This window comes from Aspergillus welwitschiae, assembly GCF_003344945.1.
Source record: "Aspergillus welwitschiae strain CBS 139.54b unplaced genomic scaffold BDQ94scaffold_15, whole genome shotgun sequence".
In the NCBI taxonomy this organism is placed as follows: domain Eukaryota; kingdom Fungi; phylum Ascomycota; class Eurotiomycetes; order Eurotiales; family Aspergillaceae; genus Aspergillus; species Aspergillus welwitschiae.
This window is the reverse complement of record NW_020798709.1, coordinates 150,924-168,478: the sequence shown is the minus strand read 5'-3', so window position 1 is coordinate 168,478 and position 17,555 is coordinate 150,924. Positions and strand designations below refer to the sequence as shown.

The window sequence follows — 17,555 nt, the reverse complement described above, 5'->3', positions numbered from 1 at the left end:
AAAGCAAAGAGCATGGAAAGAAAAACTAAAGTACAGGAATTCTTCAAAGAAACACCTTTGTACGGAAGACTAGAATAAAAAAGTTTCTAAAGCATAATGGACCCCATCACATCTCAACACCAACAAACTACCTAATGAAATCCAATCAAACCTTAGACCTCACCCCATCCCTCTCCCCAATTGCTTCCCTCATCACCAGCTCCGGAGCCTCCAACCCCGTCCACAAGCGATACTGCTCAAACCCCTGCCTCAGCAACACTTCCAACCCATCCCTAACCACCCAACCCCGCCTCTCCGCAACCCTCATCAGGGGTGTAACCTTCGGCTTATACGCCATCTCCACACACAACCCGGTCTCTGATCCTTGGAAAAGCCCCTCAAAGTCCTCCTCCGCCTTAACATCCCCAGGAATAGTCCCAATAACCACATCCACAGGTCCAATCCCCTTAACATTCCCCACAGCCCTCATTTCGATACCCTCAATCTTGAGAGTATCAAAATCCTGAATAATCTTCTCCGCCTTCTCGACAGTCCGATTCCAAATAATAATCGTCGAGAACTGAGCCTGTAAGAGCGCATACACTCCGGCTCTCGCGGCACCACCTGCCCCGATGACGAGGCCTACTTTGCCGGTTGCCTTTGCGGTATGTACACCTCCTTTGGATAAATGGTCGATGATGAGTGTGTAGAGGCCGGACCAGTCTGTATTGTCGCCTTTTACTACTACCTTGCTGTTTGCTTGCGGGGATCGAGTAGTAACGAGGGTATTGATGGCCCCAATGGCGCGCGCTGAATCGCTCACTTCAGTGCAGTGGTCGAAAGCGGCGATCTTATGGGGCATTGTGATGCTGGCACCCCCGAAGGAGGGAGAGGTGATGAGATGGGACATTTCTGATAAGGAGGTGCATTCTGCGGTGGTGTAGGTGTGCGGGAGATGGTGGTGGGTGAAGGCGGCGTTGTGGATGGTGGGGGATAAGGAGGCGCGGATGTTGGAGCCGCCGAAGACGTGGAAGTTGAGGGGTTGAGTCATTTTCAGTGTTCTAACGAGTAATTCAAAGGGAATGAATGGTGGGATAATGCTTGGCTATGGTACTGTATGTGGTTGTGATGGTTGATATAGGGCTTGGTCGTGGTGGAGTGGTGGTGGAGTGTCGGGTATGTTCATAGCCTAGGGTATGAGTTTATCATCGGGAGGGAGCCGAAGGATGGGGTCGTTGGATGGATGTATGCTTATCCTGGAGCAGAAGGTAGGTTTAGTGGAGATGATGGTACGGATATGAATTTAAACCTCGCTACGTGCGTGATTTTGCACGGCAATTATATGGCAATACTTCGCTGGGAGATGTTAGGCATCTTGCCTTCTCACTCCAGTACAATGGAATGCAGTACCTTCTTGACCTACTCAATAAACATGGAATTTTATAAGCAAGTAAAATATACTCAACACAGCGCATACACCAACGTACATACATACTACTAGTAAACCTCCATCAAGCCCACTCCACGTCGCCTCCCTCAACCCACTCCTTCGCCTGCCAATACAACAAATCATGCTTCTCACCATTAACACTCCCTGTGGCCTTCTCCCTCCTATGCCCCGGCAAATCCCTCAACACCTTAACCCCCATCGTCTCCTCCTGCAAATACGCCAAATGCCGATACCCCACGGGATACTCCTTCAACCTCTCATGATCAATCACCGGCACGCGATCCGGCGTCACAAGCAGCAACTTATCCTTCTCATACCAATGTCTGACAAATCTGGCCCTCCACTGGCCCTTCAACTCCTCATACTCTGCGCCAACCTTCTCCCAGAAGAAAATAAACCGACAATCACTCTCCGCATCCACCTCACACGTGCCCCCACCCACACACTCCACCCCACTGAATCTTTGCGTAATAGTAGCTTTCATCTTCGTGACGGCGCGCGTCCCCTCGGGGTTAATGTCCGTGGTGCTGCCGTGCACGCGATGCATGATGAACGCGCCTTTGTCCATCCCGGCCTGCGAGGCCGTGATGAATGCATCGTGATGCGTGAGCCCCGTCCAGGTTGTGTAGACGTGCGCTTCCGGGTGGAAGATCGATCGGAAGTTCTCCCATTCGCAGGCGTCGCGGTAGCACGGCCAGCCTTCGGCGAGTTCGCGCAGGAGGTAGCGCTCTATTGCGAGGTGATGGGGGCCGTTGTTGCGGATGGCGTGGAGGGGGCGGGAATTGGGAGGGAGGGAGTGGAGGTCGGGCATTTTGATTTTAATTATGATTTGGATTTGGATTTGGTTGATTCTTTGGTTAAAATGGGGAAAGATGTGAGTGATTATTGTTTGAGTGAGGGTAAAGGGGGTTAGTTTACTTTATAGTATACTGCTGATGGTAAGTAGGGCATGCATACCCCGCGGGGAAGAGCCGGGGGAGAACATGGGCTCGGCAAAAAGATATCCGTGGCGGGTAGGATCATTGCCGATGGACATTCTAGGTATTATATTATGTGCAAGCAATCATCATATTTTCAGGTTCTATATTATCCAAACCAAACCAGACACAGTCACGCCAACCACGGCAGCACAATGTCCTCTACTACCGACGACCCCCGCCGCTTCGCCTACCTTGTCGGCATTGGCGTAACCCACTCCATCGCTCCCCCAATGCATACCTACGCCTTCCAAAGCATGGGCTACCCGTGGACCTTCATCGCACGAGAATGCCCGACCGTCGAAGACGCAGTGGCTCTCTTCCGCCAGCCCACCTTCGCCGGCGGGGTGGTAACCATGCCCTACAAACGCACCATCATGGACCATCTCGACGGGCTAGACGAGTACGCTGTGCGCCTCCAAGCGTGCAATAACGTCTATCGCGCAGAAGATGGCTCGCTGCGCGGAACGAACACTGACTGGCGCGGTATCAAGGGGTGTTTGCTTTCTGCTGATCCGGAGGAGAAAGGGAGGGGTAAGGCCGCGGTGATTGTGGGCGCGGGGGGAGCATGTCGTGCGGCGGTGTATGCGCTGTATGAGGAGCTGGGATGTACGCCTATCTACGTGGTGAATCGGGATGAGGAGGAAGTGAGGGTTTTGAGGCAGGAAACGGAGAAGGAGTATGGGGAGGGGCTGAAGATGGTTCATGTTGAGAGGGTGGAGCAGGTTGCGGGTTTGTTGGAGAAGGCGGCGCCGGGGTATATGGTTGGCACAGTTCCTGATGCGGAGCCGGTGACGGCGGAGGAGAAGGAGGTGCATCGCATCGTGGAGGCATTTTTGGATGCTCCTGTTAAGGGGGTGTTGCTTGATATGTGCTTCAAGCCGAGACAGACAAGGTTTCTGAAGATGGCGGGACCGCGGGGGTGGGCTACGGTGGAGGGGACGGAGGTTATTGGACATCAGATGCCGGAGCAGTATCGGCTCTGGTGCGGGGAAGAGGAGAGACAGAAGTTGTCGCTGGATGGAGCGTGGTCTGTGCTGCGGAAAGCTGCAGAGGAGAGTCCGGGTATTAACTTCTAGAAAAGAAGACTAGTATAGTTAATGGATAGATTGCAGGGAATGACTGGAATCGGATGAGGACATTGCCGATGACCTCAGTGTGGGCCGGGCCTGACGTATGACAGAAACCATATAAATGCACATCCAAGGTTCTACTACACTTTCATATATCAACATATTGTACTATCATTTCCTATATCTATCATGCCTTGCAAACCTGCTATCGCGTCCATGTCCGTGGGCCGTGCCTGGGTCCATTCTCTCCCCGAGAAGCTCTCCCAGATCGCCCAGGCCGGCTTCAAAGGGGTGGAAATCTTCTACGAAGACCTAGAATACCTCGCCAAAGAAAAGGGAGAACCGACAGAAGAGAATCTCCTAATTGCCGCCCGAGAAACCAAGGATATTTGTGACCGACACGGCCTCGAAGTGATTGGATTGCAGCCGTTCCTGTTCTACGAAGGCCTGCTAGATCGAGACGTCCACCAACAAAAGATCGCCAAACTTCATACCTGGTTCAAGATCATCAAGATTCTCGGTACCGATATCATCCAGATCCCGTCGAACTTTCAGCCCGATGGCATCTCAGGAGATCTTGATCTCATTGTCTCCGACATGATCGAGGTGGCCGATCTGGGCCTGCAGCAAGAGCCCCCAGTTCGCTTCGCATACGAGAGTCTCGCCTGGGGCACGTATGTTTCAACCTGGGACACCATGTGGGAAATCATTCAACGGGTCGATCGCCCGAATTTTGGATGCTGTCTGGATACCTTCAACATCGCCGGTCGGGTGTGGGCCGATCCCGCCAGTCCCTCGGGGACGGTCCCTGATGCTGATGCATTGCTAGCCCAGTCGTTGGATCGCCTTGTGAAGACAATCGACGTGAAAAAGGTCTTTTATGTTCAGGTTGTTGATGCAGAAAAGATGGAGCAGCCATTGGTCCCCGGCCATCCGTTCCACGTGGACGGCCAGCCGGCACGCATGAACTGGAGCCGCAACGCGAGATTGTTCCTGTATGAACAGGAAAAGGGCGGGTATCTCCCGGCAGTCGAGGTAGCTCGGGTAATCCTGAAGGAGCTTGGATTCGAAGGATGGGTGTCGATGGAACTGTTCTCCAGAACCATGGCGGATCCGGATCCGACCGTGCCGCAGAGCCATTCCCAGCGAGGCATCCGGGCCTGGCAACAATTGGCAAAGGAGTTAGATCTATAAATACGCTCATAGATAGCTATGTTGGCAATCAGCCATTGTCTGGGACATGTTGAAGCTGAGCAAGAAAGTCTGTATCTAAATTTCCTGCATAGAAACCCAAATTCTCGGCAAATGTGGGCTCGTTTCTGTTATTGTTAGCAAGAAAACATGATGTCCGGGATATCGGACATACCTGGTTTGCGGAATAGATGCTACCATCTCCTCAAAGAGAGCATCAAAGTCTTCAGTCTCCTGCGCCTGTCTTTCATTTCCAACATCTATAACACCACCAGAAGTGGAGGACAAGCCGGGCATGGCCATTACTTGGTCTGATATCGGCATATTTCCCATGGTCAAGTCAGGTCCACCGTAGACAGTGCCTTCAGGCACCAAAGGCCGCTGAGTAGTGAGTCGTGGCACTGGTAAGTAAGACCAGTCAAGGTGATTCCCCAGGGGCAACCAGGTAAAACGTAGCGCCTCATAAGAAGTACCTCCCTCACCGCTTCGCTTCAGCTGCTGCATATGATGGATCAATCGACTGCTCAGCTGCTCCATTCCCGGCCCTGACATGCTCGGAGCACTCTGTAGACACCGGTAGGCCTGGAAGGAAAAGCAGCGAAGCAGCGGGGACGAGCCCGCCATCCCAGTGATTTCTGTATATGCATCCAATATCTCAAGAGTAAGACGCAAGCTGGTCATGGCCAGCGGCTTGATGGCCGGATCGAACGTCTTGTGCTTCAGGGCGAGAGAGAATACCACGAAGGCCGTGGTTAGATGTAACGTAAGGAGAGGAGGGCTCGCAAATTCAAGACCGCGATAAGGCCGCCTGGCCGTCACAAGGGCTTGCAAGTTCCGTAGCTCCACTACAAGCTCCTGAATGGGGAGCGTCCCAGAAGGATAATATAGTATCCGAGTAAGAAACCGCATCACTTCGTGGATAAGGTTGAGGGTGCTTAGAGCTCGCAAGGGGCCTTTGGCGACTACGCTGCCTCCTGAAGCCTGGTCAGGTCGCAGCATAGACCACAGCTCCCATTCGTCCACATCGTCCTCGCTCACTAAGGCACACTGTCGCAGGTCATCAAGCGAGGCACAGGGGGCTTTTTCCAGAATTGCCGAGGTAAGATTGTCGATCAAGACGCATCCATGCCGGATGTGTAGGTAGCGAGCGCACCTGGCAGATTCCGGAAGCATCTCGAGCATCCTCGTGGCTTCGCCAACCAATACCCATGCCAGACGTAGATGGCCCACCCCCAAGTACAGAAGCGTAATGATCAACAGAGATTGAAGATGGCCAAGCTGCAGCCGGTCAATGTCCCTCGAGACTTGCAATCTGATGGCTTGAGCAACTTGTGTTGGGTCGACCTGGCTGCCGCGCCCCAGCGTGTCATCCGTTGCCAATGAATAGGCGACAATTGCCCACAATACGAGACGACAGGCAGCGTCTCGAGCCGACCATGACGCATCGGGAGGGGTGTGCATGACGCGGAGGACGTCCCGGCGCTCGATGATAGGAAACCAGCTGTGGATATGGGTGAAATAGAACTGCAGAAGCTGATTGGTATTATCTGGGATGGGCTGATTGAGATATTCCACCGAGACAACCTGAGATATCCGCTCGCCAGGGGCACTTCTTGCCTGGGCAGTGCGCTCTCCTTCCGCTTCCCCATGGTTACCAACGTCGCAGCCCCGTGGCGCAAGCCCAGTATCGTCTTCAAGCTCGCTACTCGACTCGTCCTGTGAGTCTCTATTCAGCACTCGATACACGTCTTTGGCTAGCCTGGATTGTCGCCCACGCTCCGCCAAGTCACTCGCCGGTAGCTGCTTCTTGCACTGAGGGTCGCGCAGGAAGCGTCGCAAGGCATCCTCATCGCGAGGGAACCGCTCGAGAAAAAGGCCCAAAGCCACCTCTAAACTGCGAACATATCCTGATTGCAATCCCCGATGTCGACTGATGTTTTCATACGTGCAGGTCCTGCCCGCCGAGCGGCAAATAGCGCAGACTGGCTGGTCACCGTCGCATTTGGACTTTCGACGCCGACACTGATCACAGGCGCGACCGATGCGCTGACGCTTGGATGACCTAGACTCAGGCATGTCATATGCCGTTATTCGCGGCTACTGTATTTATCCGACGTTTTCTCCTTTTTCTAAGCGCATACTCTTGTGGTGCAGTTGAGTTTCAGTCTGGGTCATGTGATCGGCAAGGAATTTAAGCGGTCTCACATTGACTTGTCCGGTTCGTCCACTTGCTTTGCCACAACTGGAGCAGCCGACAATGACTTGATGCTGGAAGCTGAGCATTTCTGTCATGGCAGGCTCAATGTCTGGTCTCAGCTCTCCTTTGATGCCATGCGACCGCTCTGTCACCATCCCTTGTCGGCGATACGATGCGGATGCCACCCTGTTGCTCGTGGGGTTCGTCGGTGCCGGAAAGAAGACCCTAGGTATCATAGCATCTGTCGCACTGCGGCGCAGATTTATTGATTTCGATGCTGTATTTCGTCAGGAGGTGCACTTATCTCCCCAGGAGTACATTGCACAAAATGGTCCCGCGCGATACCGGGAGCTGGAGCTGAAATTGACTCGCACTCTGCTAGATAAATGCTCCACAGGATGTGTAATTACCATCTCGGGCGTGGGATGGTCGGCAAATCGCCAGCAGCAGGTGCTTTTGAAGGAGTTTGCACAGAACCATCCCGTGGTGTATGTCAGACGCGACAGGGTGGATCTTCAACAGTTCATCATGACCACTAGCCCTGACAAGTTCAACCGGATCTTTGAAGCGGGCAATGAGTTCTTCCAGTCATGCTCCAGCTTTGACTTTTTCAATCACACACAGGAAGACAAGTTGACAGACTATGCTGGTCGCCCACTCCCGGCGTATATCAAACTCAAGGAAGCTGAACGAGTGTTCCTGAGGTTCTTGCATCAGGTCTTCGGGCGTGCTTATCATGTGCTCTACTCTTCGGACCCATTTTCACCATCTCATACATATGCGCTGCAGGTGCCGCTAACCTGGCTGGATTGCAATCCGGACCTGGAACTATTGGAGAGTGGCGCTGACGCGGTTACTCTTGTGATTGACGGGGGAGTCGGTGATAATGACAATGCCCGATTCCTGGAAAGAATTGCCAAGCACATGGCGACGATCCGGAAGCATACTCGGATTCCAATATTCATCGAGGTTCCGCAGTCAGATGCTAGACGCGGTGAGCTCTTGGAGATGCTGCTTCGACTCGCACCCGATGCTGTGGCATGTCCTGTTGACGGCTGCGAATTTAGCAAATTAAAGCTGGCTAAAGGCCACACAAAGATCATTGCCACCTATCAGTCAACCTCCTTGGCTAGGGACCAGAGCATCCTTCCTGAAATACGTTCTCTTCTGGAGAATTCAGAAGAGCAAGGGTTCGACGCCTTTCGCGTTACTATAGAGCCCAGCTTCCCAGGGGATCTCACGAATCTTACTTTACAACAACGGCTGGGTGAGGTAACAGACATTCCCATAACCGTATACCATAGTGGGCCACTCGGACGAGCATCTATATGTCTAAATCCCATTCTCTCGCCAGTGGTCCTCCCATCTCTTCCGGATAGTGCCACAGGGGTCACACTCGCATCGGCCCAGCAAGCACTTACATCCTGCTACCTGCTTCCGAAACAAACCTTCACCGTCTTCGGCCAAAAAGTCCAAAACAGTCTCTCACCAGCAATGCACAATGCAGCCTACTCTGCCTGCGGTCTACCCCACACCTACAACATATTATGCAGTGACCACTTCTCCGACATCCACAAACTCCTAAACAGCGCCGATCATGGAGGAATAGCTGTAACACTACCATACAAAACGGACGTCCTCCCATTACTAGACGAAGTCAGCCCAGATGCCCAGGACATCCACGCCGTAAACACGGTGGTCATCGAGCACCGAAATAGCAGTACCAACAGCCCCTCCAAGGTCCTTAAAGGCTACAACACAGATTATCTCGGGATCCGTGACTGCATCAACAAACATCTCTCTCCCGCCAATGCCATCCGACACGGCACTACAGCCTTGGTAATAGGCGCAGGCGGAATGGCCCGCGCAGCCATTTATGCATGCTACCAGCTCGGCGTCCGCCAGATCTGCATCTATAACCGGACTGTTTCGAATGCGCAGAAGCTAGCTGACTATTATACCCGGTGGGCTGAGAGGAATAATACCCATCTGAAGATCGAGATTCTGCGATCGAGTGACGATGCGTGGCCGGAGGGCTTTCGTCAACCGACTATTATAGTGGCGTGTTTGCCGGCGCCGGCTGGGGGGCAGTTGAAGTCTCCTATTACGATGGAGGTGCCGGAGCAGTGGTTGAGGAGTACGACTGGGGGTGTTTTTATTGACGTATGTGTGTGATACCCTGACTTCTAATGAGAGGTGCTAACTGGACAGGTGGCGTATGGAATGCCGCAGACCAAGCTGAGAATTGGTATGAATGAACGAGCGAGTATGGGCTGGGTCGTGGTTGATGGGCTGGTGGTGTTGTTGGAGCAGGGCATTGCGCAGTATGAGCTGTTTACAAGGAGGCCGGCGCCGGTGCATGTGATGAGGGGGGTGTTGAGGGAGTATACGAATGCGTCACTTAGCAGGTAGTATGTGTCTCGCATGTTGATACCATTTCTGTTTGACTTGGGCGAGGTACTAGTTTATTTCAGTGCACTGAACGATCAGTACGGAGTACTCGAGGTGATCAATTCGGTCATCAGCGACAGCGAAGTAAACTACTACCACCAGCACCATTACCCTCATACTAAATGAGACAACAACCCTCATGCGCACTACTACTACCTAAATTTCTCTCTCCACCACCTTACCCCCTACAAACAAATCATACAGACAAACCCAATTCATATATCCATTTCATTCCATTCATCAATTCTTCATGCATGCCATCAAGTACCATACATACATCCCCACCCTCATACCAACATACACGTCAAAGTAATAAGGTTACAACAACCCAATAACGATATCACCATACAACTGCGCATCCAAATCCAACTTCACCTTGGCACGCAAGTTCAAATGGATGCTGATCTTGAGGTTGGATTTCTCATCCTGGTTGGCCGTCACGCCGGGGGCCTTCATGCCTTCGTTGGGGAGGACAGCAGCGGCAGCACTGGCGGCTTCTTCTTCGGCGCGGTTGTTGCGGCGGTTGCCGAGTGTGGGGTTGCTGGTGGGGAGGGGAGTGTTAGTGGGAGAGGGTGGTTTGGGGATTGAGGTAGGTGTAGCTGCTGCGGTGGCAGACGGAGTAGGGGATGGGGGTTTGGAGGATGGTTTTGGGGTGGATGTAGATGTGGGAGTAGGGCTGGAGAATTGAGGGTGTTACTACGTAGATAGGTATGTTGTTGTTGTGGTGGTGGTGGATGGGAATATGGGATGGGGGAAGGTAATGGGAGGGGAGACGTACCCTGGGGAGGAAGAGTCGGCCATTGTGTTTTCGGTGGTTGGAAGTGAAGGAGGTTGGTATGTAGGTTTGACCTCTTGTGGTTTGTCTTGTCCCTTGGAGGTAGGAGAGGAGTGAGGAAGAGGATGAGGATGAGGATGAGGATGAGAAAACGAATCGGCGAGGGAAAAGTGCGAGTAGAAGTATGTCGAGGACAGCGACTCGGACTCGGACGAAGAATACCTAGACGTCGACGAGGAATAGGAAGAAGAATAGGAAGAAGAAGAAGAAGAAGAAGCAGAAGAATCCATGTACTTAGCAGACGCAACTAACACCTGATCCCGCCTAAACTACTTTATAAATCATCCTATGCGAAACTAAACTAACTTTCCCTCCATCTGCAGTCTAGCGATTAGTTCCGACCAAGTTGCATCGACTCCACCTCCATCACACCCACCCTACTTAATGCGCCGATCTGACTTTTTTCTCCTCCATCCATCTATCTTTTCCGACCATATCCATCTCGCTTGCATTATCCCTTCCGATCCTTGTCCGTCTATCCCATCCAGGCATCACCCATTATCCACACAAGAAAAAAAAAATAAGCAACATGGTTCTCGGCATCGCCATGATGGCCGCTATGGTCCCAACCATGATCGGGCTCAACCAAGCCAGTCAAAACATGCGCGACAGCGAAGATAGCCGGAAAGAATCCAGTCGGAAACAACGCTGCCATCTGTTAGTGAACTGCTCCGTGAGTCAGGGCACGACGGCACAGCGTGAACAAATTCATAATGCGATGGTGTATGTGGGTCCTGAGAACCGAGTAAGTCTCCTTCCTTCCTTCCTTTCTTTCTTTCTTTCATCCTTCCTTTCTCAGTCTCAATATTCCCTAGTATGTTTCCCATCCTGCACCCATCATACCACATCTACATACACCCCGAACCCTCATCCCTGTCACGCATTTTCTAGCTTCAAACCCACCCCCCCGAAACTAATCTGTACCTGCATTGACACAATAATGAAATATTTCAATATAGCTCTACATAACCAAAAACCCCAACCCTGAAACAATGACCCCCTTCAACGGGGGTTTCTTCACACATCCGCAGTTCCCACCGGATAACACAGCCGGCCTCGTCACCATCACAGGGGAAACGCCGCCCACGTTACGCTGGGTCTTCCTCGACGTCACCACGCACGAGGTGCGCTGGGGTGGGCGGGCCGAGAGCGAGGGCCAGGTGTGTGGGCCCTTTGACTGGACGAAGGACGAATCCCGGATCACGCTGGAGGGGTGGGAGGGGTGGTTGGCAGTAAGGTTTCCGGGAGTGGATGAGGAGGGGGTTTGGAGGTTGTGGTTTGATCGGGATGATGATGGGGCTGGATTGAAGGACTTGGGTGAGAAGGGAATGGAGGTGCAGGGGTTGGAGGTCGTATTGAAAAGGGTTTCGGCTGAATCATGAATTAATTTACTTACATACTTCGTAATATTCATTATAATTTATTTCGAGTGTTGATTTTTTGGGGGTTGTTAGAGGTGTAGGAGTAAACTTGGTTATGGGCTACGCAGTGGGAAATGAAATGAACGGTGGAGATGGATGGATTTGGTGGATGCGGATCGGGACGCGCGCGAACCAGAACCTTTGCTTGGGAGGATGCGAGATCCGCTGCGGCTGGAGAGGAGTCGGTGGTTTAAACCTATCAGAGTGGCTTGATGGGGTCAGAGCTGAAGCTGAACCTGCAAGCTGAGATCCACTGGTTGCCTGCCTTGATTATGGGATCTTCCTTGCTGTCTAACTTTCCTGTCTACTTACTGTCTAGCTTTTTCGACGGAGACTGATAACCAAGCATGGTGGATATTCACGATGAAGATCATATTATGTATTCTTGACGTTTACTGCTCACGTTTGGGGTGTAAATAGCTAGCTATTCTACTATTCATCTATCATCTGTCTCGGTAAGATCATCCCGCTCATTCCCGGCCTGGTGGATCCCGATCTCGATCATCCCAATTAATCCAATGATATCAATCAAGTCCCCAAAGCTCCTCCCGTCCGACCCGTGCCTGCATTGAGCTATGCTCTCTGCCTCTTGCCTCTGCTCATGCCACATTCGTGGAAATCTCTCATCTCATCTCACGACCGACTCGAAGGAATACTCCCGATGCTCCCTCTCTCCCTCTCATTCCGCAGGTCCAGATCCATCCCCCCATCCATATCCACATCCACATCCTCGTCTTCGTCCCCCCAAAATTCCTTCAAATCCTCCACTCGCCAGGCTGTTGCCCAGCCCGTCTCGCGCTCAATTCGCGTCAATGTCTCGATTATGGCGGTATGTTCCGAATAATGCGACATAACTTTGCCAGCCAGCCACAGCGGCTGCAGGGCATTGGTCCAGCAGCCACTATTTCTCATCCATTAACTTTATTCTTAAACTTTTCAAAGTAGCTGTAAGGGGTCTTACTGGTGAGTATTCGATGCGGAAATAGCGCAGATTTGCCGCGCGTGCCACAGTACCGATTTCTACACCTCGTTAGTATTACTAAGTATAAGGTTTGAGGGACCGGAGTAAGTGTCCGATCCGTCGGATGTAATCATCCTCGTGGTGATAAAAAGAAGAAAAATGACTCACCGGTCGCCGTGGCAGGGATACAGTCTTTGGTTTTCGCTGCAGCAAAAGCAACGCGCAGGCATGATAGAGCTGATTTCCTGAAACTAGATCTATCAGTTAGTACACACATCCATGTCGTCTGCCTATGGATACATCCACCATTTCCCGAATAGGAAATTGGATAAGCAACATACTAGCAGCCCCATTCCCATACAGCACCGTCGGAAACGGTCTCTCCCCATTTCCCCTCCCTCCCGCTGTCAGGACGAAAATCGGCTTCATCTGACTCGGCCGGTTCTCGTACCACTGCTCCACATCATCAAACAGGCGCTGCCACCGCTGCACATACGACTCGCCCTCCCCGGGACTAGAGAGATAGTGGCACGACACGCAGGATGCTGGTAACTGGCTACTACCGCCGAAGAGCACTCCTAATGTCTGGGCGCACAGGAAGACTGTGTAATTGGCATACGTGTCAAAGGTGGTCATGTTCGAGGCGAGGAAGAGCTGGGATGCTTCCGTGGGGGTCATGTCGCGCGGGATCCAGTGGTGGATCGGGATAATGGTCTCTTCTTCGGAGATGAGGCCTCCGCAGACGTCTGTAACAGTTATGTCGTGCATTAGTCTATTTATCTAGGAGGGGATGGGTGGGGGGAGACACCAGGAACAGGGATAAAGTAGGTAGACTAGATGCAACTAACCCATTCGCGCGAAGCACCAGAATAGCGCCTGCTCCTCTTTACCCGAGAAGCCGTTGATTTCCGCCGCTTGGATAAGGTAGGCGCATCCGTCGAGATGACGGCGCCACTCTTTGGGGTTGCCTAGACCTGTCAGTGGGTGGGGAATGTCGGAGGGGAAGAGAGGGGTACATACAGCTGAGCATTTCGAGGACGCATAAAATGACGCATGACGCGATGACAGGGGTAGTCTTTTGCTCTAGCTCCGGAAGAAGTTGATGGATGGCTTCTTGGTATAAGAGAAGACTTTCTGATTGCGACTTTTTGTTCTGCTGCCGCTCCATCTGCCGTGCTGACAAGGCAAGGATGGAATATCGCAGATGTGGCGACGATTTAGCCATCTGAGGGAAGGTCGATGCGAAGTGTCGGTGGTTGTCGAACATGTCCAGCTGCACGATCAGTACTCGTCTGGCGGGGTGTCTGGATCACTTACCCATAAGCAGATCTCGTTGAGGTAGTTCTGCCAAAGAATGTTCTCGCGCTCGGCTGTCAGTTCAAACTCCCGCCCAGGCCTGGACTGGGCTCGTCTGCTTCTCTGTATGCGTGAGTCGTACGCCGTGATTCCGTCGTATCCAAGCACTGATGCTGGGGTGCTTGCACGACTGGGGATTTCTGTCCTGGCAGTCCACAGCTGTCGGTTACGCAGTGTGGTGTGAAGCGCTTCGTAGGCTGAACCCGGAACGAAGACATCGTTTGTTAGATTTGCTGGATCAGAGAAAACGCTATGATCAAACAGCGGCGATGTTATAGACTGGTAGACTTCAGGTCCAGGAAAGTGCCCCGGGTTATTGGAGAGGTTACGCAGAGCAGTAAGCTCATCGACAACGAACTCGGGACTAGAATGGAGGTACGGCTGATGAGGAGCTTCATCAGGGTACGGATGAGGCAGTTCAGCCGGGTGAGGTGAGTGACCATGTCCAATATTGACCTCTTCAGCATGGAAGCTCTGATGCGAAATGGGCGAGACAGCCTGATTAGAACCAGGACTAAGCACAGCCGGAGGACGGTCCGGAGCGGCTCCGGACACATGTTCCAAAACCGTCGTCTGCGCCACTTCACCAACACCCTCACCGCTACCAGGAGGCGATCGCGCAGGTGATGACACTCTTTCACCATCAACTGGCGGAGTCGCTTGCCGTTCTTTTCCAGCAGGTCGAGAAGGAACAACATTCAGAATCTACCAACCCATCAGCCCATGCCAATGGACTCTCACCCTAAACCAGTAGGGCTAAACTAACCTTGAATTTACTTTGTTTCCTAGTTCCCCTCGCTGTCTGATTCATAGACGGATGCCCCGGTTCCAGAACCTTGATGTTGGCCTCACGGAACGACCCTAGCACGCGCCATTGGCACTTGTCACCGCGCCGCTTGCAGCCCGTGCACGTAGGCTTTGCTTCGTCGCCTGGACTAAGTCAGCTTGATGCAATGCTCACTAACTAGATAAGTCACTAGTTTATTGTTTTGATCAAGTTCCGTTGCTTGCTGCTTACATTTCCGCCTTCGTCGGCTGCAATTGACGCACCCCGTGCGGGTCCGTTTCCGCGGAAGATGACGAGAATCGGCGCACGGCATGGTATGCAATTCAATGGGTTGTGAAACCTCAGCCATAATTCCCCGTCATATGTGATAGATTGATAGGGATTGATGAAGAGGGAAACTGGAATGACTGACGATGATGATGATGAGGGATCGCGGGGAATGATGGGGGAGGAAGAGAAAAAAAAATTGCCTGATTGGGTAATGATACCCGCCGGGGAGAATGTGGGGAAGTCGGGGTTTTCCCCAGACATTTTCATTTATCCGGTGGGATTTATCCAGGGTTGCTCTTAAAGATAGTAATCATTTGCAATCATTCATGATACTAAATCGAACATAAGATACGTCTACTCTACATGCTCTACACTTCCCTTGGTTGTCTTCTCGTCCACTCGCTCGCTCGCATCCCCAACGGCACCCATTGACGCGTGCCAGTGCAGCTGGACCTTTTCCCCGGTGAATAGCCGGTCCACTTGTTCCAGGGTCAGGTTCCGTGTCTCCGGGTAAAAGAAGTAAATCAGTGGGAGGAAGAAGAAATTGAACACTGTGACGTTAGCTTTTATCGCTAATTGGGGTGAGAAATTGAATTACCGGCAAAGTAAATATACGTGCGATAGCCGATGCTCTTGATGCTGACGGGAGTTATTTCCACCACTAGGAAGGTAAAGATCCCTGCAATTGTTAGAGAAATTTTCACGCAGGATTTGGCATCACATACAGTTTGTAGCGGTTGCGAGAGCTGCAGCTTGAGATCGAATAGACAGCGGAGCATATTCGGCGGGCACTGTCATCATTAGCCAAATCCAGGGTCACCCAAAGGGTAGTCAACATACACAACCAGGGAATGGCCAGCAATCCCACTCCAAAGAAAAAGTTGAACAAAAACAGCATGACCGTGGCCACGATACCAGATGCATGACTGCCGTCATATACTGTGCCCGCCAGTATCGCCATGCACGCGCATTGCCCAGCCGCCGCGAAGAGCATCAACTTCCGACGACCCAGCCTAGCTTTGTCAACGACCGACTACACCATACCATAAAGTATATACAACTTACCGATCAATAGCCCAGATAGGGACAAATGTCGAGGCAAAGTATGCCACGCCGTTGAACCCAGCCATCAACAACGCCAGGTTATGGCTCATGCCAACCGAATCCTCGAAGATAACCGTATTGTACTGCTCAAGTCAGACACCGATACCAGAGTTGTCAGATACAAGTCACTCACATATGTAATCAGATTGACACCCGACAGCTGTTGCATCATCTGGCCACCCATTCCCAGTAGCGTCCGATAGAAGAACTTCTGGTGGCCGTTTGTGAAGACCAGCTTGAAGGACCCTTCTTGCGTGGCCTCTCGCTCTTCAGCGATAGCGGTGGTTATTTCTGTAACGTCGGCGGTCACTGCAGCATCATCTTCGTCGATCAGTCGGGCGTTGGGCTGGACAGCCCAGATGACATGTCGGGCTTCCTCGTGTCGGCCGTGGGCAATAAGCTGTCATCGTTATCATTAGTCATACTTTCCATACGCAACAAGGGAGGTGGCATACCCAGCGAGGAGACTCGGGAAGCACGATAACGCCTGCTAATGTGATAACGGCAAAGAGAATCTGCAAGGCAATGGGGAAGCGAAACTGCGCGTCGTTGACCACGTAGCTCATTCCGTAATCTACAGCCATCAGCCATGTCCCCACCACGTATATAGTAGATGATAGACTCACCAACCCAGTATGCCGTCATCACGCCAAAGATGTTGATGCAAAGCTCAATCGCAAGCTAAAGTTGTTAAGACGGTATCAGAGTCAAGTTATCGGCGCCACTCACCCCCTTTCCACGGCTTGCTGCTTTGCTCAGCTCCGAATGCCAAACCGCTGCCATCGTTAGCCTCGTCCGGTTACCACATCTCCAAGGAGCACAACGTACGAATTGTACTAGTATTGAGACCATTTCCAACACCGGCCACTATCCGTCCCACGATCAAGTGAGGGATACTATACGCACTGCATTGCAACGCAGCTCCGATCGAGAGAATGATACAGCCAGCGATGATGCACATGCGTCGTCCGATGCGTTCACCAATCAACAGGGCAATAAATAGCCCCGAAGAAGCATCCGATCTCATAGATGGCAGTGCTATCCTCGTTAGCGATACTTGATCCAGCACAGTCCACTGTATGAATAACTTACACCGTCCCCTGCAACGACGAACTACCGTGTCCGGTAGCAGTGGTATCAATCTCCGGGAAGGTTCGTGTAAAAGCAGTCCCTGTCAGGAGACCAGACATGACACCCTGATCATAGCCGAACCTAAGCAAGGGTCAACTCATGCAATGTGAAAAGAGGTGCAGGAGACGCACAGCAGGAACCCACTTCCTGCAGTGGTGGTGATAGCCCATGACAGGGCCTTTCCAACGAGGATAGTCATGTTTTCGTACTCTTCAAACAAGTATGAGGATAAGTCATATTCGATTAGGGCTGGCGCCATTCAGGGGCTACATCTACTTTTATAGGGCATGTAACCGCCGATGGACGGCCCGACGTCATGCTTTGCGGATTGCGGGGGTCGGAAGGGCAAAACCGGGGTTGGTGTGGAGGACC

At 52.1% G+C, this 17,555-nt stretch overlaps 8 protein-coding genes across 8 annotated transcripts; 3 read left to right on the top strand and 5 right to left on the bottom strand.

Annotated features, from left to right (window-relative positions):
• Positions 1-112: 112 nt before the first annotated feature.
• Positions 113-901, bottom strand: BDQ94DRAFT_143198 (shikimate dehydrogenase family protein). Its single transcript, XM_026766181.1, has one exon. It carries the CDS (start codon positions 887-889, stop codon positions 146-148), a length of 744 nt encoding a protein of 247 aa, XP_026626510.1. The 5' UTR covers positions 890-901; the 3' UTR covers positions 113-145.
• A 589-nt stretch (positions 902-1,490) lies between these two features.
• On the bottom strand, positions 1,491-2,240 carry BDQ94DRAFT_170118 (putative pathogenesis associated protein Pep2; the record flags this gene model as incomplete). Its single annotated transcript, XM_026771412.1, has 1 exon — positions 1,491-2,240. One exon carries the CDS (start codon positions 2,238-2,240, stop codon positions 1,491-1,493), a length of 750 nt encoding a protein of 249 aa, XP_026626509.1.
• Positions 2,241-2,561: 321 nt separating this feature from the next.
• On the top strand, positions 2,562-4,780 carry BDQ94DRAFT_178560 (3-dehydroshikimate dehydratase; the record flags this gene model as incomplete). The annotated part of the gene is made up of 3 exons (XM_026773148.1): positions 2,562-3,328; positions 3,614-3,716; positions 3,756-4,780. 3 exons carry the CDS (start codon positions 2,562-2,564, stop codon positions 4,671-4,673), a joined length of 1,788 nt encoding a protein of 595 aa, XP_026626508.1. The 3' UTR covers positions 4,674-4,780.
• BDQ94DRAFT_178558 (uncharacterized protein) lies at positions 4,340-6,746 on the bottom strand (the record flags this gene model as incomplete). The annotated part of the gene is made up of 2 exons (XM_026773147.1): positions 4,340-4,798; positions 4,846-6,746. The coding sequence occupies 2 exons, from the start codon at positions 6,744-6,746 to the stop codon at positions 4,702-4,704; spliced, it is 1,998 nt and encodes a 665-aa protein (XP_026626507.1). The 3' UTR covers positions 4,340-4,701.
• Positions 6,747-6,960: 214 nt separating this feature from the next.
• Positions 6,961-9,279, top strand: BDQ94DRAFT_170114 (putative pentafunctional AROM polypeptide; the record flags this gene model as incomplete). Its single annotated transcript, XM_026771411.1, has 2 exons — positions 6,961-9,030; positions 9,079-9,279. The coding sequence occupies 2 exons, from the start codon at positions 6,961-6,963 to the stop codon at positions 9,277-9,279; spliced, it is 2,271 nt and encodes a 756-aa protein (XP_026626506.1).
• Positions 9,280-9,464: 185 nt separating this feature from the next.
• BDQ94DRAFT_30068 (uncharacterized protein) lies at positions 9,465-10,665 on the bottom strand. Its single transcript, XM_026775445.1, has 2 exons — positions 10,097-10,665; positions 9,465-9,859 (listed from the first exon to the last, which is right to left on the bottom strand). Exons 1-2 carry the CDS (start codon positions 10,381-10,383, stop codon positions 9,637-9,639), a joined length of 510 nt encoding a protein of 169 aa, XP_026626505.1. The 5' UTR covers positions 10,384-10,665; the 3' UTR covers positions 9,465-9,636.
• On the top strand, positions 10,384-11,906 carry BDQ94DRAFT_143192 (uncharacterized protein). Its single transcript, XM_026766180.1, has 2 exons — positions 10,384-10,898; positions 11,113-11,906. The coding sequence occupies exons 1-2, from the start codon at positions 10,683-10,685 to the stop codon at positions 11,533-11,535; spliced, it is 639 nt and encodes a 212-aa protein (XP_026626504.1). The 5' UTR covers positions 10,384-10,682; the 3' UTR covers positions 11,536-11,906.
• Positions 11,907-12,010: 104 nt separating this feature from the next.
• Positions 12,011-17,382, bottom strand: BDQ94DRAFT_159310 (MFS transporter/fungal specific transcription factor domain-containing protein; the record flags this gene model as incomplete). The annotated part of the gene is made up of 21 exons (XM_026769058.1): positions 12,011-12,116; positions 12,212-12,450; positions 12,536-12,594; positions 12,704-12,786; positions 12,877-12,939; positions 12,987-13,281; positions 13,384-13,503; positions 13,556-13,808; positions 13,853-14,596; positions 14,658-14,821; positions 15,547-15,627; positions 15,674-15,739; positions 15,789-15,961; positions 16,014-16,135; positions 16,186-16,452; positions 16,508-16,626; positions 16,679-16,733; positions 16,782-16,828; positions 16,881-17,074; positions 17,145-17,264; positions 17,315-17,382. 21 exons carry the CDS (start codon positions 17,380-17,382, stop codon positions 12,011-12,013), a joined length of 3,438 nt encoding a protein of 1,145 aa, XP_026626503.1.
• Between the last annotated feature and the right edge of the window lie 173 nt (positions 17,383-17,555).

What these genes read in the sequence shown, in the direction of transcription:
- BDQ94DRAFT_30068 (XM_026775445.1), bottom strand. Translation starts at nt 10,383, where the DNA reads ATGGATTCTTCTGCTTCTTCTTCTTCTTCTTCTTCCTATTCTTCTTCC. An exon ending in GCCGACTCTTCCTCCCCAGG is followed by an intron (nt 9,860 to 10,096) that starts GTACGTCTCCCC and finishes CCTCCCCACCAG; the next exon opens with CAACCCCACACTCGGCAACC.
- BDQ94DRAFT_143198 (XM_026766181.1), bottom strand. Translation starts at nt 889, where the DNA reads ATGTCCCATCTCATCACCTCTCCCTCCTTCGGGGGTGCCAGCATCACA.
- BDQ94DRAFT_143192 (XM_026766180.1), top strand. Translation starts at nt 10,683, where the DNA reads ATGGTTCTCGGCATCGCCATGATGGCCGCTATGGTCCCAACCATGATC. An exon ending in ATGTGGGTCCTGAGAACCGA is followed by an intron (nt 10,899 to 11,112) that starts GTAAGTCTCCTT and finishes ATTTCAATATAG; the next exon opens with CTCTACATAACCAAAAACCC.